The following is a 22,985-nucleotide window of genomic DNA, read 5'->3' on the forward strand; positions in this document are numbered from 1 at the left end:
CAGAGCGCGGAAATTACCTCACTGCCCCCCCTGCCCCGCCCCCGCCCCGCCCTCAAGTGATAGCCGCCCTCCCAGACCTGGCGGAGCTCCCTGGACCTAGTAAGATTTCCCCTCTCCTCCCCCTCCCCACCCCCATAGTTCCCCTGGGGTGAACCCTGCAGAATTTGACCTGGTACTTTCCCTGTTCCTCCCCCTACTCACGGTTGGAGTAGCCTCTTGTGACGGGGAGGGGGAGGTGAGCCCCTGGGGCGGGGGGGGGGGTGGCTTTAGGGTCAAAAGATGCTCCTATCGAAAAAGGGAGGGCCGTTGCCTAAAGAGCCCTGACAAACTTATTCTGTGTGCTGTGGCCAAGGGCTAGGGTCTCTGGTAGCCGGGGCCAGACTGGCAAGGAACTGAGAATTTTGTGCTGGGGCAGGACCTGTTCCTAAAAGGCACTAGACTTCTTCCTAGAAGCTCCAGTGATTATAGTCAACCTCTTAAGATACACAGAGATGTTGGGATTGTGCCAGAACTCAGAGAATTAGAAAACTTCTGGCCCCAAACCAAAGAACAGGAAGAGCTGGGTGCAAGGAGCAGTCCCGTTTGAGTTGTCTGACATCCTGAGTTCAGTGAGGAAATGATGCCACCCTTTGGTCACCCTAAAGGCTGAGTAGCCCACTGAGCTAGAATACTGTGGCAAGGAAATGCTGGCCTCACAGGCTGCAAAGGACAGACATAAGTGCCCAGCAGAAATGACCAAATACTAGAAAAGACTCAACTTCCTCATTGAGGTCTGGGTTATTCACCTAAGGGTGGAGGGTGATAATCTGAATGTTAGCTCCTCCTCTGTGAGGGGTGGGGCCTGTGGGGGAGGGGCTGAAGTTGCTAACCCCCAACAAGTAGGAACTCAACCCTCACTGCTCCCTACTGTGAAGTTGTAATAAGCACAGATGTGTTAGAAGTAAGAGTAAGTTTGGGGCAGGGTGTGGTGGCCCATGTATTTGAATAACAGAGATGCAAGCATCCAAGTTCCAGAGTTTCAGGACAGCTAGTACTATACAGAGAGACCCTGTCTCAAAGGAGAGAGAGAGGGGGGAGGCGGGGGTTGAGGTCAATAGACAAGGCAAAACTTTGCTCTTGATCAAGAAGGTGTGTTTAGAAGAAGAAACACAGTGACAGGAAATACACTTTTTTTTTCTTGTCTTTTTTTTTTTTTTTCCTTTTTTGTTGTTGTTTCTTGAGACAGGGTTTCTCTGTGTAACAGCCCTAGAAGTCCTGGAACTAGCTCTTGTTCTAGGCTGGTCTCAAACTCACAGAGATCCACCTTCCTTTTCCTGAGTGCTGGGATTAAAGATTGCGCCTATACCACCACGGGTTGTTTTTTTTTTTCTTTTTTTTTTTCTATTTCAGGTGGTGACCGTGTCTTTTCTCCATTGGCTGGGGGGTCTGACCTCAGTCTTATTTGACTGGCTAGTCTGAGAAGAATTGGTGCAGGGAAAACCGATGGGAGATAAGGGACTGTCTCAGCTCCAGGTCATCAAATTCCTGGAATGCAGCAGGAGGCCTTTGTGTAAACAAAAGTTTAACCAAGTGGGAGAATTAAATCATTTGCAAGAAAGTCTTACACAATAGGGAGGATTAAAAGATTTTAATTCTTTCTATAGTATTTGGTAGGAAATGTTCATATTTAATATTTCTTACAGATGGACAAGCAGATCTCTGGGTCAGGGTCCACAAACTGTTCAGAATATGCATGCAGGAGTCTAACAGTGTGAGCAGTGTCCAGACTCTGGAAAAGATGGCTTGCTCTCAGCCTACTTATGAGCAGCTAGTTATCCTGAAGTGGAAATAACAGAACTGGACTGGCCTCCACCAATATCTTACAGCCGGTGGTTCAAAGATTTTAACAGACAAAATCACAACTTAAAAGGACCTCAGAATATGTTCACAGTGATCTTATTCTTGAAGCGAGGCAAGTGCCATCACTCACTACTACCCCAGAAGACTTGTTGAAGCTGGTTCCTCCTAATTCAGGTTGAAAGACTCAGTCAATGTCTTGAAAGGACACAAAGGACAATGAAATTCTTCTCCTCTTCAGAGAACCAGTTGTTAAACATCTATTAGCACACCATTGATATGTTTGTCACACAAAACTGAAACAATTTTGTACAGGAAAAAAAATTCTCACACCAACAAAGCAAAAGCCAAACAAATTGAAAAGAAATTTAGCTATTGTCGCAGGTAAAATCCAATTTCTTTAATATAGTATATATTTTAAATTATAAATATTATAAACTCAGAAAAAACCCACAATAATAAAAAAAATAGGCAGAATACAGGAACCAATGTTTGTTATACAAACAAAACAGGAAATAAAAATCATTCAAGCCTATTATTGCTCCTATAAGGTCAAACAAGACAAGATGTTTGGCCTAAGGTGAAGCTGCTGCTTGGTTTGCCTAAGATAACAGGCTGTTTGACCTAGGGTGTGGTTACTAGATGTTTTGGATACTAAGAAGGTAACTACTTTGTTCGTTCTTTGTATGGGGTAAAAAGCCTTTTGCCTTCCTTCTTTCTGGATTAGGGGATATAGAGGCTATGAGAAATAAACACGAGGCAGATTCAGGATTCACTGGAATGCCCCCCAGACTCCACCATCTGTTTTTTCCTCATCCGCACTCCTCCTTAAGAGCACGGACCAGATAAATCAGCAGGACCCAGATAAATTAGGCACCGAGAGCGAAGGGCCTCCTCAGATTCTTTTCCTCTCCTCTTGCTCCTCTAGCAACTTTCCCACCACAGCAAAGGACACCCATTCTCTCAGAGACCTAACCTGAAAAGATAGGTCCTGGATACCCCGTTTCATCCATATCCCAACACAGCAAATGCTGGCACAGATCAGGGATCCCACTCCTCCCTGATGTAAGCCCTCCATGGCCTCCTTGTTTTCCATTCCTGTGATGACTTCAGGGGAAGGTCCTCAGAAACCGCTACAGTGACTGCTTAGCCAGGGCAGTCAGAGTGTGTGTATCACTAGAGGCAGACAGAGGTCACAACCCCCTGCTTCATGATAAAGACTGAGCACAATTTCATCACAATGATCCCCATACAAACTCCTGAGAGATGTTCACTTCAGGGAAGTACCCAGGACCAGGCCAGACTGAAGAGGTCAAGAAGGCCCAAGAACTGGTGTGACTGAAATCTGGAATTGGACTAAGGGGAAGAAAAGCATATACAAAATTATTAAACTATCCATATGACTTTAGAATGTTATAAATGTATATATATACTAATACTATGCTTTAATCACTTTCCCGTGGCTATTGATCTGATAAAGCACCATGACCAAAACAACTTATAAAAGAGTTTAATTTATCGTAGAGTTTCGTAGGGTCAGAGTCCATGATGGTGGTGTGAAGAAACAACTGAGAGATATCGTGATCACAAGGCAGAGAGGGCACTGGGAATCTTTCGAAATCTCAAAGCCCACCCTCCAGTGACACATTCCTCCAGTGAAGCTACATCTCCTAGACCTTCCTAAACAGTTCTACCAAGTAAAAAACCACTGAGAAAAATTACAAGGAAAATAAATCACTGTGGTGGTCCGAGTGAGAATAGCTCCCACAGGCTTATACATTTGAGTAGGATGGGGAAACATGGCCTCACAGGAAATGTGTCACTAGGGATGAGCTCTGAGGTTCAAAAGCCCATGCCATTCCTCATAAGCTCTCTCTACAACCTACTTGTGAATAAAGATGTACATTCTCAGCTACTGCTCCAGGACCATGGCTGCTGGCTGCTGTCATATTCTCCACCATGATGACCATGGTCTCTAGCCCCCGGCAACCATGAGGTCCCAAATTAAAATTTTTTTTTTTTAAATATTTATTTATTATGTATACAATAATCTGTCTGTGTGTATGTCTGCAGGCCAGAAGAGGGCACCAGACCTCATTAGAGATGGTTGTGAGCCACCATGTGGTTGCCGGGAATTGAACTCAGGACCTTTGGAAGAGCAGGCAATGCTCTTAACCACTGAGCCATCTCTCCAGCCCCCTAAAATTTTTTTTAAAGATTTATTTATTTATTATGCATACAGCATTCTGTCTGGATGTTTGCTTGCGGGCCAGAAGAGGGCACCCGATCTCATTATGGATGGTTGTGAGCCACCATGTGGTTACTGGGAATTGAACTCAGGACCTCTGGAAGAGCAACCAGTGCTCTTAACCTCTGAGCCATCTCTCCAGCCCTAAATGTTTTCTTTTGTAAGTTGCCTTAGCTATGGTATTTTGTCACAGCAACAGCAAAGTAACTAAGGCACCAATAGCCACTGACTTAGGAAAATACAGTAAAAATATGTGTTTGCTGTACTGTAAGCAGATCTCCCCCACACACTTTTATTTTCCTCCAGTGCTGGGGACCTAAGTAGGAACTTGTGCATACTAGACAAGTCCTCTACCAATGAGCTATACTTCCAACTACAAGGTTTTTAAATCTTCAAACTCCAAAGTATAAGTGCAGTTTTGGTTGGTTGTTTGGTTTGAGAGAGTATCTCACTGTGTAGCGCTGGCCTGGAACATACAGAGATCCACCTGCTTCTGCCTTCCAAGTGCTAGGATTAAAGGTGTGTGCCACCATGCTTGGCAAAAGTAAAAAAAGAAAAAAATGCTATGTGAAAAATATTGTCAAGAGAATGAGAAGATATACTATAATCTATGAGAGATTTTTCTTAAAAAATCTGATGAAAAGTTCAATAAAAGGTTAATCTCTGCCCCTACCATCAATCTCAGCATGTGGAAGACACTGGGTTTGATTCCCTTGCACTGCCAAAAAAAAAAAAAAAGAACATAAGTCATAATTTTAAAAACTGGACCTAGTTAAAATGGGCAGAAGAAGAGTTGGAGAGATGACTCAGCGGGTAAGAGCACTGGCTGCCCTTCCAAAAGCTCCAGGTCCAGTTTCCAGGACATTCATGGCAAGTACCAACTGTCTGTAATTCTGTGAGCACCTGACATGTTAGTGGTATAGCTTATAAATAAAAAATAACTAAATCTTTTTAAAAATAGGCATAAGACCTGATACTTTTCTGAAGAGGATGTAGAACACATAAAAAGGCCTTTTAAGGACTTCTTGATTTTGCAAAGGACCTGAGTTTAGTTCACAGCACCCACATGGCAACTCACAAATATCTTTGTTTTTTGAGACAGGGTTCCCTGTGTAGCCTGGGCTGTTCTAGATCTTGATCTGTAGACCTGATGAACTCAGAGATCTGCCTGCCTCGGCCTTCTGAGTGCTGGGGTTAAAAGTGTGCACCACCACTGCCCTGCTTCACAGCCATTGTTTATCTCCAGTTCAAGGGATCTGATGTCTTCTTCTGGAACCGCAGATACCAGGCAGGGACGTGCTGCACATACAAACATGTAGGTAAAACGCAGATACAAATCTTTCAAAAAGGTTCTCTGTATCATACGCCATTATGCAACTACAAATTGAAAAACAACAGGGAAGGGCAATGAGATGGCTCAGTCTGTAAAAGCACTTGCTGTACAAGTCTGGCAATCTGAGTTCTACTTCTGGAATCTGATGCAGGATGCCCCTCTGTATGCTGAGAATATATTTTATTACGATTAGTTAATAAAGAGGCTGCTTTGGCCTATGGCAGGGCAGAATATAGCTAGGCGAGAAAGCCAAACTGAATACAGAGATAAAGAAAGCCAAGTCAGGGGAGACTTGCCACCAGAGAAGCAAGATGTAAGCTAACAAGCTACGAGCCTTGTGGTAAAACATAAACTAATAGAAATGGGTTACTCTAAATTGTAAGAGCTAGTTAATAATAAGCCTGAGCTAATAGGCTAAACAGTTTGTAATTAATATTAAGCCCAGAGTGGTTATTAGGGAACTACAGTTACAGAAATCCATACAAAGGTGGAGGGAACTCCACAAAGTTGTCTTCTGACCTCCCCATGCACATAGCACATGCACCCCCACATACATCATGTACATAGTAATATAATGATTCGTTAAGAGGAAAGTTGAATGTGGTGGCACATGTCTGTAATCCCACAGAAGAGAGAGCCAGGAGGATTATAAGTGTGAAGCTATCTTGGGCTACACAGTGATGACATCTCAAACAAAACAAAAGAAACCGAAATACAACAGTGAGATACTACCGTACACTTATCACAATGCCAAAATCCAAAATGCTAAGTATACTATATGGAGTGAGAATGTAGGTTAACAGGAACACTCATTGCTGGTAAAAATGCAAAATGATACAGCTAAACTAGAAGACACTGGCAATTTCTCACAAAACTAAAAAAGTATTTCCTGATGATCTAGCAATGGTTATTTATTCAAGAGAATTGAAAAAAAAATCACCCTCCTTCAGTAGACAAATGGGCATACTGTAGTCTGCCAGATGTGAGATGTCACTCAGCCTCATCCTCTGTAGACCTGTGCTGCAGAACACTGCAAGCCGAGGGGGAAGACTGTTCCTCTGCTCCCATTTGCCCCCCTCACATCCCTACCCATTGAGTAGCCAGTGCTAGAAGTCTAGGGACTTCTCAGTGAGGGTATAAGAGGTTAACCCTTCTGAGCTAATGTTTTATGTCCTGCAGCCTGTGACTGCCACAAACATCAGGAATAGATGTCAAAAAGGCTGATGAAGGTACACACGCTTCCCTTACCCGGGGGCAGAGATGCATTCTTTGGTAATGTCGGGAGCAGAGTGACTATAGAGAATAGCTCTTGGCCTGAGAGGTGGAAGGGTATGGCTTATTGAGGAGGCGCTGAGGTGAGATTGCAGAAAGGTGGCCTAGTCAACATGTGGCTGCTGACGTCCTTCTCAGAGAAAAAGAACAGGCTTGGGGAGAAAGTAAGATTCTGTCTTGGACCCTTTAAGTCGGAGGTGCCTACAGATTTTCTGGGAGATTGTAGGTGGTCTGGAAACAGGTCTGTGAACTGCAGTGACAGGCAGGGACCATGACCCATCTATTGGTTCTATTGCAGTGGTGTATGCTCACAGGAAAGCACTGAGTCTGTGCTTTGCCCAACTCTCACTAAGTGACAGGACATGGTACCTGCCTCTCTGCTCTGTGGGATGCTGGAGAGCATACCTGTGGCCTCCCAGGGACCACAGTACCAAAGAGGGTAGCAGTCTGAAGAAAGATCTTGAGAAAGCTAGGCAAGGGAAGAACGTGGCTAGTTTGACTACAAAGGTGCCTCCCCTACCCTCCAGAGAAGGTGCTTGGAAATCCAGCTTTGGGTCAAGGTGAAGAAGAGTTACTCCAGCTTTATCCTCACCCTGTTCCATGTTCCTACATACCTGCCTTGACTTATAAGTAATGGATCTCTGTTGCTTCTGAGCCAAGTCTGCAAGGTCTGATGCAGTAACAGAAGGGCACACAGAGAGATGCCTAGCACCTACACTACGTATACCTGTACACTGAGCTGAACAAGGAAGCCAAATGGTACCTGGTGTAATTATTAAAAGTGTTTGAGCAGAGTGTGGTGGTGCATATCTTTAATCCCATCCAAGGTAAGTGGAATCCCTGTGAGTTCCAAGTCAGCCTGGTCTACATAGTTCCAGAACAGCCAGGGCTATGTAGAGAGACCCTCTTTAAACAGACAAACAAAACAAAACAAAAAACTACCACCAACAAAATCAAAAATAATAACAAACAAAAAACTGTTTGACTTCAGGACTCTAGGAAGATTCCTTGGCCCTCGACCCCAATCACAGTTGGACTCGGTGGGCAGATGTGCCTAAAGAACCTGAAAAAAGCCAGCACTGTCACAAGGGGCATGTTTTTAAAGTTAAATTTGGTTTCTTCCATAGCTTTCATCGCAAGAGACAAACACACAAATTACAAAAGTGTTTTTATTTTAAATCAAAGTACCAAGCAGATACTTGCTTAACAACATACAAAGTAGAACTCAAGGAACTCAAACTTGCCCTTCCTTGCATGCCTCCTGGGCAGGCATAGGAAGGAGCTGCACCCTCTGCAAACCAAATCCTTCCTATTTCCTCAGAAAACCAAACTGAAAGCGGCCACAAGCACCCATGTTTGCATGTGGAGGGGAAGACCTTCCTTCCTGGATCCTGGATGGCCCAATGGGCGGGGAACGTAGCAACAGAGGAGTCAGTAGGAACCACAAGAGGCAGGAGCAAACAGGTGGTGGGCAATGGTCACTTCCTCCCCCAGAACTGTAAGCTCCATGCCGATGGGACTACTGGCCCTTCTCTGCCCTGCAGAACCCTCCCTGGCCTGCCGGGAACAGTCTTGGAGGGTGGGCTATGGACAGCTTCTGGGGACACTGGGAATGGGTTGTGTGAACTAATTCTGAAGCTGATTTGAGGTTACTTTTGTATGGCTCTAAAACGAATTTCACCTTCCAGTACCTCCATGTGCCAAAGGTCAAGGGCTGAAAAGGTTTCGACCTTGCTCTTACGAAGAAAGAAAACTGGCCCACATCCTAAAAAGAAGGTGGCACCTGGGACTTGTGCCAAGGAAAGGCTCTTGGTTCCCAGGGCAGGAAGGTTTTATTTGTGACACTAATCTAGTCTGAGCTTGTAGAGCAGGGACTTCTGGACAGTACCCATCCTACTGGTCCTTCCAATACTCCTAGAATCACACTGCTGCATTTAACAGGACTTGTAACTCGAGGAAAAAAAAGTTTTTAAAAAGGGATATATACATAAACAGGTAAACATCTGCCAAAACCAGCCGATTCATGACCACAGTGAACAATGATGTAACAGAAGGAAAACAAGAGCTTGACACGGGGTGAGAGGGGCAGGCAAGGCCCCAGTCATAGCAAAGGTGTAAAAGGATCTGGGCACTCAAGAGGGATGGATGGTTGGACAGTGGTCCCTCCCTGCTGTGGGGTCTTTGAAAGGAAAGCCTTCAGTTGATGGAACAGGAGGTTCAAGAGGCACCTTAGGACTATCCCAGGACATACCTTACCAAGAGGCCAAAACTCTGTTCCCTGAATTGTTTGGCTCCAAGGACTCTGGCCTAAAGGATAGCCCTTTGCATGGAACCAACCAGACCTGTAAAAACTGCCTGCAGACAGCCTTCCATGGAACATTCTGGATCCTATCTCCCAGCTGACCGACCCTCCAATTCTAAATAGCCTTCTCACACACCCAGGGGCTCTTAGGATAGAGACACTGAGTATTGACCAGAGAGCTCCTGCTCTACCTCCAGGGAAAATTTAGGGGCGCTACTATAGGGGGCTATAAGTGCAGGCTGCACATAGGGAGTTATCTGAACTACCCCAAGTCTCGGGCATACCTCCATACAAATCCTCCAGAGCTTTGTTTCAGGGACAGACACTACCTAAGACCTCTAGCAGCGGCTAGGTGTGTGGACAGGTGCTCTGGGTCCCTCCCAGAACTGACTCGGGAGCCTAGGCACTCAGCATTGTTTTGGTTGAAAACACTATAAATTTACTTTTTTCCTAGAAGCCTACTAAGCAATTCACTTAAAAACACAGCCCATGTGCAAAGGGGTCTAGAACATACCAGGTCCATGAGACCCCTTCACCACCTGAGTGCCTGTGGGGTAAGGAAGGGGTCCTGACTTGGGTCTGCACTAAGCCCCAGAGCATGTTCCCACAGTGAAGGAACATGGACACTGGCCATACTGAACCTACAGAGAACTGTGGGAAGAGACCAAATCCATAGGATCTATGGCTTCCACACTCGGGCATGCTGCCCAAGACCTGTGTCAATAATGGCCCAGCAGGCTCAGCCCCATTGGGGTGCAAGCACTCGGACCTGTGATCAGCTGGGCTCTGGAGCTGACTCTGCAGCTGAACCAGAAGCACCCAGGCCTCCTCCTGGTCACTGACCCCCTGGTTCCTGCTCAAGGCCCAATGTGTAAACAGGATTAATAAGCAACAGATGGAAAACAGTATTTCCCACGAAAAAAAGGGAGGAAGTTTAGAAGCTGAAGACTGATTTTCCAGGTTGCTGGCATCATTCCGCCCCCTTTTCTTCTCTTGATTCATCCGGCAATCCTCTCTTTGGTTCAGCCCATCAGACCTGCCTGTGCTGAGCCAGCCCTGTGGCCTGTGTCTGTAGTGGCCTCTGCCTGCAGTGGCCTGAGGAGAGGCAGCCAGCCCAATTTGGAAGGATCTTACCCTCCCTGCCAGCTACTTCTGCTCATGGTCATCCGCTACAGCAGCCACCTCAATAGTGGCTGTGTGTTCCTCAGGTCCAGTAGCAGCTGCTGTGGGCACTGTCATGATGGTGCTGCCTGCAGGTGAGGCCTGGGCCACATTCTGCAAGGTGGGTCCCAGGCCTGGCAGAGTGAGCAGCTGCAGTGGGCTGACCACCTTGAGTACTGTGCTGCCATCCTGCATGGCAGCTGTGCTCAGAACTGTGAGGCTGGATGTGTCCGGATGGATCTCTACCGTGCTGGGGAAGGTTGAGCCAGAGGAGGCCAGGACTGTGTAGCCTCCAAGCAGTGGGGAGGCCGGTGAACTGGCTGGGGCAGCTTGAGGAGAACCCTTACCCAGGACAGTGGAGGGCAGTGTAGATACCACTTTGCTAAGTGGCATACTGGTCAGCTGGGACACAGGCATTCCTGGACCAAGAGCAATCTGTGTAGACTGTGTAAGCACCTGGGAAGCCATAGCAGCTGGTCCGGATGTAGCTCGTGCAAGACGGGGCCGCTTCATAGGGGATGGCAGGGAGACTGGCGTCAGCGTCATGAGCACATTGCTGAGGTGCTGGGACTTGTGCTTCAGCTCCTTGGCACGGCGACGGTGCTCATCACACTGCTGTTCCAGGGCTGCAGGGGACACACAGCGTCACCACAGGGACAGAGCAGACATGCACAATCAGTGAGCAGATCACAAACCAGCAGCAACCTGGAGGATAGAGGGCTGCTTGCCAAAGGAAAGGATGGCACCAGTGGGTCCTTAATGGCCCTCAGGATGACCCAAGACCACAGCTCCAAAGTGGAAGTTCTAGAGGCCAGACCTTCCCTCAGCATCAAAGTGTTCTATTCAGTTCCACAGGAAAGCTGCTGTTGGGCAAAGCATCCAAATAAAAGGCCTATTTACACACTTACACACATGCAGGGCACACATTTAAGTAAGAACACCAGGGAAAACTTATTACTAATATACAAACACCATAGGACAATCCAGCTCTGGCTGGAGTAGGTGGTTTTTTCCATTTTCCTGTCTTATTCCTTTAAATTAAATAACTTGGCTCATCACAGAAAGGTCAGTAAAGAGTGACCTATGCTTTCTGTACTGGCAAGGTCTGGCCACAGCCACTGGAGCATTACTGACTTTTCCATGTTCGATGTCTGTGTTCTTCTGACTTCTTGGTCTTCAAAAGAAAAGCTCACCTACATGGCTGTGTCTCTGACTAGAGAGGTGAGCCTATAGTTTGGGGAGCAGGGCATACCTGCCAGGTCCCGGGCATACTGTTCCCGAGAGCGGTCCATCTGGCATTTGTGGCTGGCCAGCACCTTCTTCACCAGATCCAGCATGCCAAAGTTTTGCACGATATTGTTGAGGAGGACAGCATCTTAAAGAGACAATGCCAACACTTAGTAAAAATCTGGGATCTGCCCAGAGTTCCTCAACTCCAGTGCTGGACTGGTTCCTGAGGGACCAGCCAGTGGGAGGAGCCAGCTCCACAGAAGTTTAGAATGAATACCAAAAGACTCTCCCACTTAGCACAGCAGGGTCCTGTGTTCAGGTTCAGCTTCCATCCCAGCTACATGGCAAGACCTGGGGGTAGCAGGAGGGAGAATAAGGCCCCTTACCTCGGAGCTGCAGGGGTGGGTCCTGTACTCGCTGCTGCAAGCCTTTCATGGTTTCCTCCAGCTCCTGTTGGAATTCCTGTATGACTTCATCAAGTAAGCCTGCATCCTTTAGTCCCCGCCAGAATGCAAATGTGTCATCTATGATGGAAAGAGAAGAGTCAGGTAGGTAGGAGACAAACTGACGTGTGGAGTAACTGCCAACAGGAAGTAGTAAAGGATATCACCTCAAGAGGCCAGCACATGAAGCACTGAGTTCCATATTACAGCCCAGAAGTCTAGGGGGTCAGTGGTAGGATACTGAACCCAGCTAGGATCAGATCATGGGTAGACAGTTCCTCCCATAGGTCCACCTGTATAACTGAGAAGCTGAGGGAATATACCTCCAATGGCTGTGGTCCAGTCACCAGGGTCCTCACAGGTCTCTATGGTGATGGTAGCAGGTGAGCCATTCACTGCAGGTAAGGCAGAGGTGTGGGTGAGTAGTGCTCTATATCACAGCCCCCAGAACTTTGTCCTGATGACCCTCCCAAGGTGACATCTGAATCTTTCTTTCTCACCCATTTTCACAGAACTGAGGAGCACAATACACTAGTACTAATCAAAGGGCTTTTCTGCTTCATAGTGAGTTTATTTTTAATCACAGATATCTTTAAACACATAAAGAATAGGAAAAGAGCCTCTGAGCCATCATCCAACTTCTGCAGCTCCCAACAGTTTACCCCTCTGGTTCTACGTGCAAGCCCCTGCAACTAAGCCTTGGGAAACTGGCAGGGGAGCTCTCTGCCTACCTGATTTCTCTCCCTGCCCTTATTGGTCACCTTTACCTCTGGTCTAAATTTTACTGATACCATAATAATCCTAGAACTCATCATATTTCCAATTTTTTAATATTAAAAAAGATCATCCATTCTAGTATATCCCCAAGTTCATTTCTGGCACTTACAAACCCAACTGTCCACAAAGTTTGCACTTACAAGTTCTGGAGTTTCTGACCATGGCTTCATACATGCTCCTACCTTAGAAGCAGACATATACTTAAGAATATATGGAATTGTTGAGGAGGACAGCATCTTAAAGGGACAATGCCAAAACTTAGTAAAACTCTGAGTCCCTCCCTAAATTCCTGAACTCCAGTGCTGGGCCGGCTCCCGAGGGACCAGCCAATGGGAGGAGCCAGCTCCACAGAAGTTTAGAATGTATATCAGACTCTTCCACTGACAGCCCCCCTCAGCACAGAGGGTCATCAATGTTGTAATGTTCCCGTATGCCTGAACAGGAACACCTCTCCCTAGCTATACAATATTCAAGCCAGTCAAAGACTCATACAAATTCTAAGCTTAAAAAAAAAAATAAAATCACCAGGAGAGCTAAATCTTAACCCCAGTTCTGCCTTTCCCAGGCATCACAGCCTTGATTAGAAGGCTCAGAGAGCCTACTTGCTCTGTCGGGAGATGGCACTTACGGTTCCTATTTGTCCTGGCCTGTCACCTAAAATCAGTGTCCTTTTTTTTTTCCTTCAGGAACTGCTATGTATTGGCTATTTATTACAAAAGTTATTCTAAGAGCACCGACTACTCTTCCAGAGGTCCTGAGTTCAATTCCCAGCAACTACATGGTGGCTCTGTAATGAGATCTCTGTAATGAGATATGGTGCCCTCTTCTGGCCTGCAGGAAGGATACTGTATACATAAATAAATAAATCTTTAAAAAAAATTTTTTAAGAGCAATCAGAGGCAGAAATCCTTAATAAATAAATAAAATTAAAAAAAAAAGCCTTTACCTAAGGAGCCACACTTTGCTGTTCCTAGAACAAAACGAAATAAAATAAAATAAAAAGAAGCTAACAAAAAAATTTTTTTTAAAAAGTTATTCTATATATTTGTCTTGCATGAGACCTACAAGATAATCCCATGAAATTGGATTCTAGCTGGTTACCATCGCACTAAGGCTTGCAGGAACAAGCTAATAGGTGTTCTTCCTGTTATGATGGGGCTACACACTGATAAACACATCAACAGTTGGAAACACTACAAACTCCATAGTAGAGCCAACTCTAAGTGTACTTAAAACACCTCACTAGCGGGGGGAGGGGAGAGGCAGGGAGGGGAGGAGAGAAAAATGTAGAGCTCAATAAATACCAATTAAAAAAAACACCTCACTAGCCTCTACTAGGCTGTGACAGACTTTCATAAGGCAGCCACCAAGACCTGGACCACTCACTCCCCACACTGCCTTTCATTCTGATGTGTCCCCAGAAGAGCGCTGTCCAGAAAGAAGCTAAGCAACAGACATTCTCGGATCATGGTAAATGAGCAAAGAGCCAACAAAGTAAGTCCCTATGACCCTGGGTGTCCCTGGGTTTTTCAAAAGGAGAATGCAGAACTGTCAGAAGAGCTGAATCCTAACCAATCTTGACCAATCAGTTTGCAAAGAAGCATATTGAAAAGAATAAGGCAGAACTCATAAGGCTTCACTCTCTTCTCCCAGCCCCAGATAAGGCTCTTCAATTGGCCTGATTAAACAACAAGGACAAACATCCTTGATCACGTGGAAGTACATGCCAGCTTAACACTGTAGAACGACAGTTAGGGACAGTAAGTGACAACAACAGAAAGACAATACAACCCAATTTCACCAGGTAACACAATAAGGAGCTCAGGACCCAACTTCATTCTCACCTCAGTTTACAAAATGCCTCACTCAGAGCTGAACAGAATTTTAGAAATCTGCCAGACAATGGTGGCACACACCTTCATCAACCCAGCACTGGGGAGACAGACACAGGACGATCTCTGTGAGTTCAAGGCCAGCCTGGTCTACAGAGCTAGTTTCAGGCAGTGGGGGCTACACAAAAAACTCTGTCTTGAAAAACCAAATAAATGAATGAATAAATAAAGAAAAACAAAGAAAAGAGTCAATCTTTCTACAGCTCTGAAAGATGGATATCAACCGAGAAGAATATCTTAAGTTATCACCCAAAATCCAAATGGCAGGAAAGACCAGTAAAAGGTCTGAAAAGTCACAGCACCAAAGAAAATATATCTCCACTTCAGACAGGCCTTGAGTGACTGAGAACAGACATAGGGACACAAGTCAATCTTAACCATTCTTTATACTCTATATATGTGAATTCCTATCTTAAAATAAAAATGACTGAAGATGCTTTAAGATTTCCCATTAGTAGCCAAGCAGTGGTGGTATATCCCTTTATTAATCCCAGTGCTCTTATGAGTTTAAGGCCAGCCTGGTTTATAGAGCAAGTTCCAGAACAGCCAAGGCTGCACAGAGAAACCCTGTTTTGAAAAACAAGCAAACGATTCCCTATTAGCAAACCCAACAAGTCTCCAGATGTGCTTTCAGGAAGGATATAAGGAGGGGCTGACCCAACACTGTAGGGCCTCTGTGGAAGGAGTGTTCTTGGAAAACGGACAAGATATATGGCACCCAGAGAGGGCTGGTCACCACAGCCGCAGTGGCCTGCGAGACTGGCAGCCTCTTGTACCTACCATCAGCTGCAGCTGGTGTGAGTGGGATGTACTCTGTGGATGTCGGGCTGCTCAGGGACACACGGGCCCCGGAGAGGTCAATCTTGGTGCTGCGACAGGTATTAGAGCAGACCTTGTCATGCTGGTAGAAGTCGAGCTCCCCAGAGTCCATGATCTTCCTGTGGAGAAGCCAGAGCAGTCCAGGTGAGAGCTAACTGAAAATACCTCATCTACCACTGTGATTTGACTGTCCAACCGCAGGGCATAGGTTCCAGCAGAGGTGCCGAGTGGAGCCAGGCTCCTCTGCAGTAGGAGATGGACTGCTGTGTTCGCTATGCACGGAGCTCAAACACAAATACAGCACAGGTGGCAGAGCCACCCCAGGCCACCTACACAGCATCCTGTGCACAGGAAAGAGGGGGCAGCACTGGGACTGTGCACCTAGGGCACCTACCCACCTACACAGCATCCTGTGCACAGGATAGAGGGGACAGCACTGGGACTGTGCACCTAGGGCAGACCCACAGCTAACAAAGGTGGTGAAGGATGAGTCACAGTGACTGAGTCCTGTGGCAGAGTTAAGAATCATTTCCAGGGGAAGCCTTGCCTTTGGAAGGACAGGAAAGGAGTTCCCAAACCTTAAAACAAATTCTAAGGCTACAGCCACTTATTCTCACTTACTAGGGTCTTCCCTTCTAGGTACTACCTCTGACCTCTTTGAGGCCTTGGATCAAAATTCCATCAGTTTCAGTCAGCCTATCATGACCCATAAACATAAGGTCAGAGGCTCCAGCTTCACTCGGTGGCCTTAACCAATCCCAACACACCTCTCTCAGCCTCTGGTCCCATCAGAGAAAACAGAGTGTTTCTCAGAGGTATATGGCTGAGAGCTATGGCAAAGCATTCAGAGCTGAGTACTCTGACACAAACAGTGCACCTTACTAGTGCTTAGGAACTGAGGTAGCTGGTTGATGGAACACCCTAGTAGAGCCTTCCAGTCTCCAAATAAACAGAAACGAGCGGCTCTTAGGTCATAAAGTATGTGAGCCTGGCATATCCTAATACCTGTGCACTTCACAAGGAACTTTCATAAAAAGTAATAAAAAAGACAGAAGGGTACCATAAAGCACTGTTTAAAAAAATTAAACCTAAATATCTATGTACAAACAGCAGATTATATCCTTAATTTTTAATAGCAATATATTCAAAATACACATCCACCACCATGTAAAGAATTAGTGGAAATTAAAATAAAACTTAACCAAAATAATTCATCTCCAAAGATCTAAAACCAAGTGAAAAATAACAGCTGTGAACCCTCCCATCATCTCAAGCTGGTCAGACGCCCACCTGAGCATGATGCCGTTCATCCGGATGGCTCTCTTCCAATCCTTCAAGGTAGATTTCCCTGCCAGGTGCACAAACTCCTTTGGGCTGATCACATGCTCATCGTACTAGAAAGAAAACAGAAGTACAGGACTTCTCAGCCTGACACAGGTCTGGTGAAACTGTAGCACAGCCCATTCTCCCTTCCTCCTCCAGCCTGCACCAGGACTTCACAGGAAGGATTAGCATGGCTCTACCAGGCACAGGCCTCAGTACAGAACACTTTGATACAGCGTGCCATGAGAATATGTCCAGTGGCCAGTGCCAGGGTGAAGGCCAGCTCTCTACCTGATATTTAGCATGCTGCAGCCACCACAAAAGTGTACTGTGAGCCAGATGAGGGGCCAGACCACAGCGGAGAACGCTGGCAGTGTACTCTCCCACCAGGAACAGCAAGTCCCTTATACATTATTCCTTAAGTAATATGACCTGTTATCACATCAGTAAATGCGATATTAATCAAGACATAAGCATATAGTCTGCCTATGATGTGAATGGCCCCTTGCCTGGATGGACCCACTAAGAAGCCACAGAAACGTAAGATGCAGGGTCCTGTCTTGCAGACTGCTCATACATATCCACCTCAAAGTCAGGAGAAACTGCCCTCTTTTTTTTTTTTTTTCCGAGACAGGGTTTCTCTGTAGCTTTGGTGCCTGTCCTGGAACTAGCTCTTGTAGACCAGGCCTGCCTCTGCCTCCCGAGTGCTGGGATTAAAGGCGTGCGCCACCACCGCCCGGCTGAGAAACTGCCCTCTTGACTCAACAGTGTTCTGGGGCTTGCTAAGGCAAAAAGCTTGAAAAGATAAAACATATACTATTCTTAAACAAGCAACGGCTGGAACCAAGGGATGAAAATAAAGCAGGACTCCAGAAACCAGTTCTCCTCAGAATCCTGTTTCTCAAGCTTAGATGACCTCTGCAGGTAGCATCGTCACAACTGTCGTGATCAATCAAAACTGCAATGGCCATCTGTATGGGAGTGACATGACTAATTCCCTGAGAACCACTGCAGCTTTTGTAATCTAGAGCAACAGCAAAGGACTCATTGTTGATCAGGGCAGAACTGTAAGACTACTGCAGCACCCAGCATCCATCCCTTTATTCTGCAATTACCTCTCCTCATCTGACCTTGCCTTCCTGGCCTGATCCTGCTTAAGTCTGACACTCAGTTCCAGACACCTATTCTATTTGCTACACCTTTCCTTTCCTACCCTCATGGGGGATGATAGCTATCTCTATTTCTTCTCTGCATGCTTGTGCTGGACCCTGAGCATATCATGGCTTGGCTATCAAAGCCCCCCAATCAGTGGGCACCACTTGCCTGGCTCCCCAACATTCCATTTCCATCAGTGCTGCCAGTTACCGTGTGCACTCTGCCCTCATGTCTCTTAACCTCCACTCCTTGTACCCTGTTTCTGCCTGGGATTTCTTTGCCTCTGCATGAGACACATTCAGACCACCCTTTGCAGAAGATATTCTGATGACATTTAGTTTTGTCTGAAAATGTCTATTTCATCCTTGTTTTCAGGAATAACTTTACAGTCGTTTTCTCTTATCACAGAGAAGAGTCTCACACTACATAACCTCTGGCTTCTACCACACTGCCTTTAGGATTCTCCTGAGCAATCTTCCTCTGCTCTCTAGCCATTTTTATTTGGGAGACTTTTGTTTGTTTATTTGCTGGAGATACCGTCTTATTGTGCAGTCCTGACTGGCCAGGAAGTCTTTATGTAGAACCAGGTTGACCTTGAACTCAGAATTCTACCTGTCTCTGCCTCCTGGCCCTTGTTTTGTATTGGGGATCGAAACCAGGGCCTCTCATATGCTAGGCAAGTATTCTACCACTGAGCTACATCCCCAACCTTCTAGTCATTTAACCTGTAATTCTGTTGCTTCACTATGATGCTATCTATGGGACATTTATTTTTTTAATTTGATATAATTTCAATCTTACAGATTAATTGCAAGGGTATTCCAGGAAATGCATTACACTTTATTGAGAATCACAGCTATTTCACTTGGCCCTTTTGCACCACTGCCATCCACACAGACATGTATATGCATGTCTTCTGGACTGGTGAGACCTTTGACTCCCCCTCCCCCTTTTTTGAGACAGGGTTTCTCTGTGTAGCCCTTGCTGTCCTGGAACTTACTTTGCAGACCAGGCTGGCCTCAAATTCACAGAGATCTGCCTGCCTCTGCCTCCCAAGTGCTGGGACTAAAGGTGTTCCCTACTACCCCTCAGCAAGACCCTTGACCCCACAGGACATAGACACAGACTGCCTAGGAACAAGGTACTCTGACACAATCATGACCCAGTTCCCCAGATCAGGAAATCATTGCATTATTAGCATCCACATGCACCAACTGTCCCAATTACAGCCTTTCTCCCTGTGTTGTCTTGATCTAAGAATGCCCACAAGGTTCATCGAACCCTTCACAAAGCCACGTCCCAACCTGCCTTTATCTTCCTTTACCTTTGCATTTCTGAAGCATACAGGTCAGGCTTTTATTTGTTTTGTTTTCAATTTTATGTGTACGGCTGTTTTACCTGTATGTATGAATGTGTGCCCGTGCATGCCTGGTGCCCGAAGGAAGTTTGAAGAGGGCTTAGGATCCCTGCAACTGGAATTATGATGGTTACAAGATGCCATGTGGATGCTAGAAACTGAACTCAGATAACTACTAAGTCATCTTTCCAACCTTGTTTATTTTTGTTTTGTTTTGTTTTTTTGTCTGGTGGGTTCAGGACAGGGTTTCTCTATGTAACAGCCCTGGCTGTCCTGGAACTTGTTTTGTAGACCAGCCTTGAACTCACAGAGATTCGCCTGCCTCTGCTCTGGAACGCTAGGATTAGAGGAGTGTGCCACCACTGCCCAGCTGGTTTAGTTTTGTTTTTAAAGCACCCACTCACTTTTATTGCTTTTATGACAAAGCTGTCCCTCCACACGTCTGCACTGCCCTCTGACTCATGGCATTTACTTCAAGTAAATATACCAAAGGTGAAGAAAACTGATGGGTAAGAGAACAACACTTGAGGGTTAGGAGACACCAAATCCTTCACAAAGCAAACTTAAAAGCAACAATTTTGCCAAATGCTTCAGAGAATTTCCACAGTAGAAAAGGAGGTGGTCTTTAATTATATTTTCCTTTCAGGCCCTGATGGATTTTGATATATGTGTCTATTGCCTGATACTTTTTTTATTTTTTTTTTTTTTATTTTTTTTTTTTGGTTTTTCGAGACAGGGTTTCTCTGTGGTTTTGGAGCCTGTCCTGGAACTAGCTCTTGTAGACCAGGCTGGTCTCGAACTCACAGAGATCCGCCTGCCTCTGCCTCCCGAGTGCTGGGATTAAAGGTGTGCGCCACCACCGCCCGGCTCTGATACTTTTTTTAAAAAATAAATTTATTTTACATTCCAGCATTAGTTTCACCTCTCTCCTTCCTCCTTCCTCTCCATCTCTCCCCTCCATCCACTCTCTGTTCCCACCCCCAATCTACTCTTCCTCCATTTCTGTTTAGAAAAGGGCAGGTCTCCCATAAATATCAAGAAAATGTATCAAGCTGCAGTAAGACTAATTGCTTTGGTTATTTTAAAGTCAGGGTTTCACTGTGTAGCTCTGGCTGGCCAAGAACTTGCTATGAAGGCCAGTCTGACAGTGAACTCACAGTGATTCACCTGTTTCTGTCTCCACGTGCTAGGATTAAAGCCATGCACCATGATGCCTGGCCCTGCAGGTTAGGTATTTTATTATAGTTCTGTCTCCTAATTTGTGTTTGAAGTTTTTCTCAGGAGTAAAGTTAGACTATGAGTTTGGGGCAGGAATGCCTAGGGTTTCCTGCCCATGGGTTCTATCAGTTCAGTGGTTGCCTACCCCAGGAATTCTAATCTACCTTGACAGTTGCCTATCCCAAAGTCAAGGATATAGACAACGGCCCCTAAACAGGTAAGCATCTCAAAGCTTCTTCACAGCAGCTACATCACACACTAGGAGGGATGCTCTGACTGCCCTTTATTCCACTAAGCAGCTAGCTTACACCCACTGAAGAGTCCTAGCCCACCACCCCTTCCATAATCATCAGTAGACAGACTCATGCAAACTGCACTTCTCTCTACGCACACACCCAATATAAGCAAGTGTACCTGATATAAGAAAAACTACAAGAAATGCATTGTCTTTTTTTGTTTTGTCTTTAATTAATTTATTTATTAAAGATTTTTGCCTCCTCCCCGCCACTGCCTCCCATTTCCCTCTCCCTCCCCCATCAAGTCCCCCTTATTGTAATAAACTTTATTTCCCAGGCATTAAGCCATTGCTGAGGACTCAGTAGGCCCCTCAAGCCCCGTTCTTCCTCTAATGGTCTGTCCTGTCTCTTTAAGAGACAAGCCCCACCCACTCCCCCCAAGGCAGGTAGGAGATCTCTCCTTTTCTCTCCCCCACTTTCTCTCAGTGTCTCTCTCTGCTCTTCCCCCCATCTCTCCTCTGCTTTTCCCTTACCCCTCCATAACCCACTAAATAATACCCACATCCTCTGCATGGCGAGCCTACCGTCTTAGTCTCTCACCCACCATGCAGCTCCCTGCCTGGGACTTGCTCCCTGCCTGGGACTTGCTCCCTGCCTGGGACTTGCTCCCTGCCTGGAACTGGCTGCCCACTGCCACCACCCGGGAACCTGCAGCGTTTCTGCCACTGCACCCCTCAGGGATCTGCAGCGTTTTACTAAACCATAACACTTCCTAATACTCTATCCCAATTTCTGCCTGTCTTTTCTTGCAGTACCTTCCACAGACTATTCTACAGAGGAAAAGAAATTGTGTTGCATGTGCACTATCCATATCCTACACTCTTGAACTCACTGTTGGTAGAAGTAATAGCTTCCTATTAGCTCTGAGTTATATCTACAGAAAAATTTACAGAAAAATGAAGGAGGACCCTTACCACTGTCCAAGGGATCACTGATGAATAGAACCAAAGCAAACAAGAATTTTTTTCGGTATGTGTGTGTGTATATGTGTTTCTACACATGTATGGAGACCATATGTGGTTTGAATGAGAATAACCACCATAGGCTCATATATTAGAATACTTAGACCCCAGTTGGTGGGACTGCTTGGTAAGGATTAGGAGATTTGGCCTGTTGGAGAAGGTGTGTCACTGGGGGTGAGGTTTAATGTTTCAGAAGTTCACACCATTCCACTAGCTTTCTCTCTCTCTGCCTCATACTTGATGTAGGATTCCCCTCTGTATGCTGTGAATATCACTGGTTAATAAAGAAGCTGTTTATGGCAGAACAGAGGTAGGTGGGGAAAACTAAACTGAATGCTGGGACAAAGGCGGAGTCAGTGAGATGCCATGTTGCCACTGAAGGGGACAGAGTAGTCAGAACCTCACTGGTAGGCCACAAACATCATGGTAAATATAAATTAATAGAAATGGGTTAATTTAAGAGATAAGAGTGAGCTAGAAATATGCATAAGCTAATAGGCCAAGCAATGATTTAAATAACATAGTTTCTGTGTAATTATTTCATGTTCTGAGCTGCCAGGAACGAACAAGTTACCTCCTACAACACATACCTGTAGTTCAGGATGTAAGTAAGCTCTCAGCTACTGCTCCAGTGCCAGGTCTTCCCACCTGCTGCCTTGCTCTCCACCATTATGACCATGGACTCTCACCCTCCAGAACCATGAGCCCCAGTAAATTCTTTACTTTATAAGTTGCTTTGGTCATGGTGTCTCTTCACAGCAACAAAATAAAAGTAACTAAGATATTCACCAAACCCGAACCTCACTAATTTGAAGACTAGATAGACTGAAAGTCCCACTGCCTGTCTTGGGAAGACAGTATACACCATGATGCTTTTGTTTGTTTGAGACAGGGGTTCTCTATGTAGTCCTAGACGTCTTAAACTCACTTTGTAGATGGAGCTGGCCTTGAACTCACAGAGATCTGCCTGCCTTTGCCTGCTGAGTGCTAGGATTAAAGGCATGTGCCACCACCGCCCAGTTAAAAGCGTTTTTTTTTGTGGGGGGAGGGGATTTTTTAAATTATAAATTACAACATTTCTCCATTCCCTTTCCTCCAACTAAATTCTCCCACATAACCTTCCTTGCTCTCCTTCAAATTCATGGCCTCTTTTTCCACTAATTGTTTGTTTGTATATATGTATGTGTGTGTATTTATAGAATTTCTAAATTTCTAAATAAAACCTGTTCAGTCCAAATAATGTTACTGGTACATATGTTTTCAAGGCTGATTATTTGGCACTGGATAGCCAATTGGTTTGATCTTCCCTGGAGAAGACCACCTCTTCCACTCCCAGGTCTCCTCAGTTGCCTACAGTTCTT

The 22,985-nt window shown here is 45.6% G+C and overlaps 1 protein-coding gene across 2 annotated transcripts in view; it reads right to left on the reverse strand.

The window, feature by feature from the left end:
• Nucleotides 1-7,645: 7,645 nt before the first annotated feature.
• Gmeb2 (glucocorticoid modulatory element binding protein 2) overlaps nucleotides 7,646-22,985 on the reverse strand; it is a 36,758-nt gene continuing 21,418 nt past the window's right edge. Inside the window, exons 5-10 of one of the 2 annotated variants that reach the window (XM_075963375.1) lie at nucleotides 16,604-16,707; nucleotides 15,275-15,432; nucleotides 12,149-12,220; nucleotides 11,769-11,906; nucleotides 11,405-11,527; nucleotides 7,646-10,778 (exon numbers count right to left, since the gene is read on the reverse strand). In XM_075963375.1, the coding sequence (XP_075819490.1) occupies nucleotides 10,138-10,778; nucleotides 11,405-11,527; nucleotides 11,769-11,906; nucleotides 12,149-12,220; nucleotides 15,275-15,432; nucleotides 16,604-16,707 (1,236 nt within the window). In that variant the 3' untranslated portion in view covers nucleotides 7,646-10,137. The remainder of the gene's footprint in view (nucleotides 10,779-11,404; nucleotides 11,528-11,768; nucleotides 11,907-12,148; nucleotides 12,221-15,274; nucleotides 15,433-16,603; nucleotides 16,708-22,985) is intronic. The other variant, XM_075963377.1, reaches the window with a different exon arrangement.

Source organism: Microtus pennsylvanicus, chromosome 2 (genome assembly GCF_037038515.1).
Source record: "Microtus pennsylvanicus isolate mMicPen1 chromosome 2, mMicPen1.hap1, whole genome shotgun sequence".
Lineage (NCBI taxonomy): Eukaryota > Metazoa > Chordata > Mammalia > Rodentia > Cricetidae > Microtus > Microtus pennsylvanicus.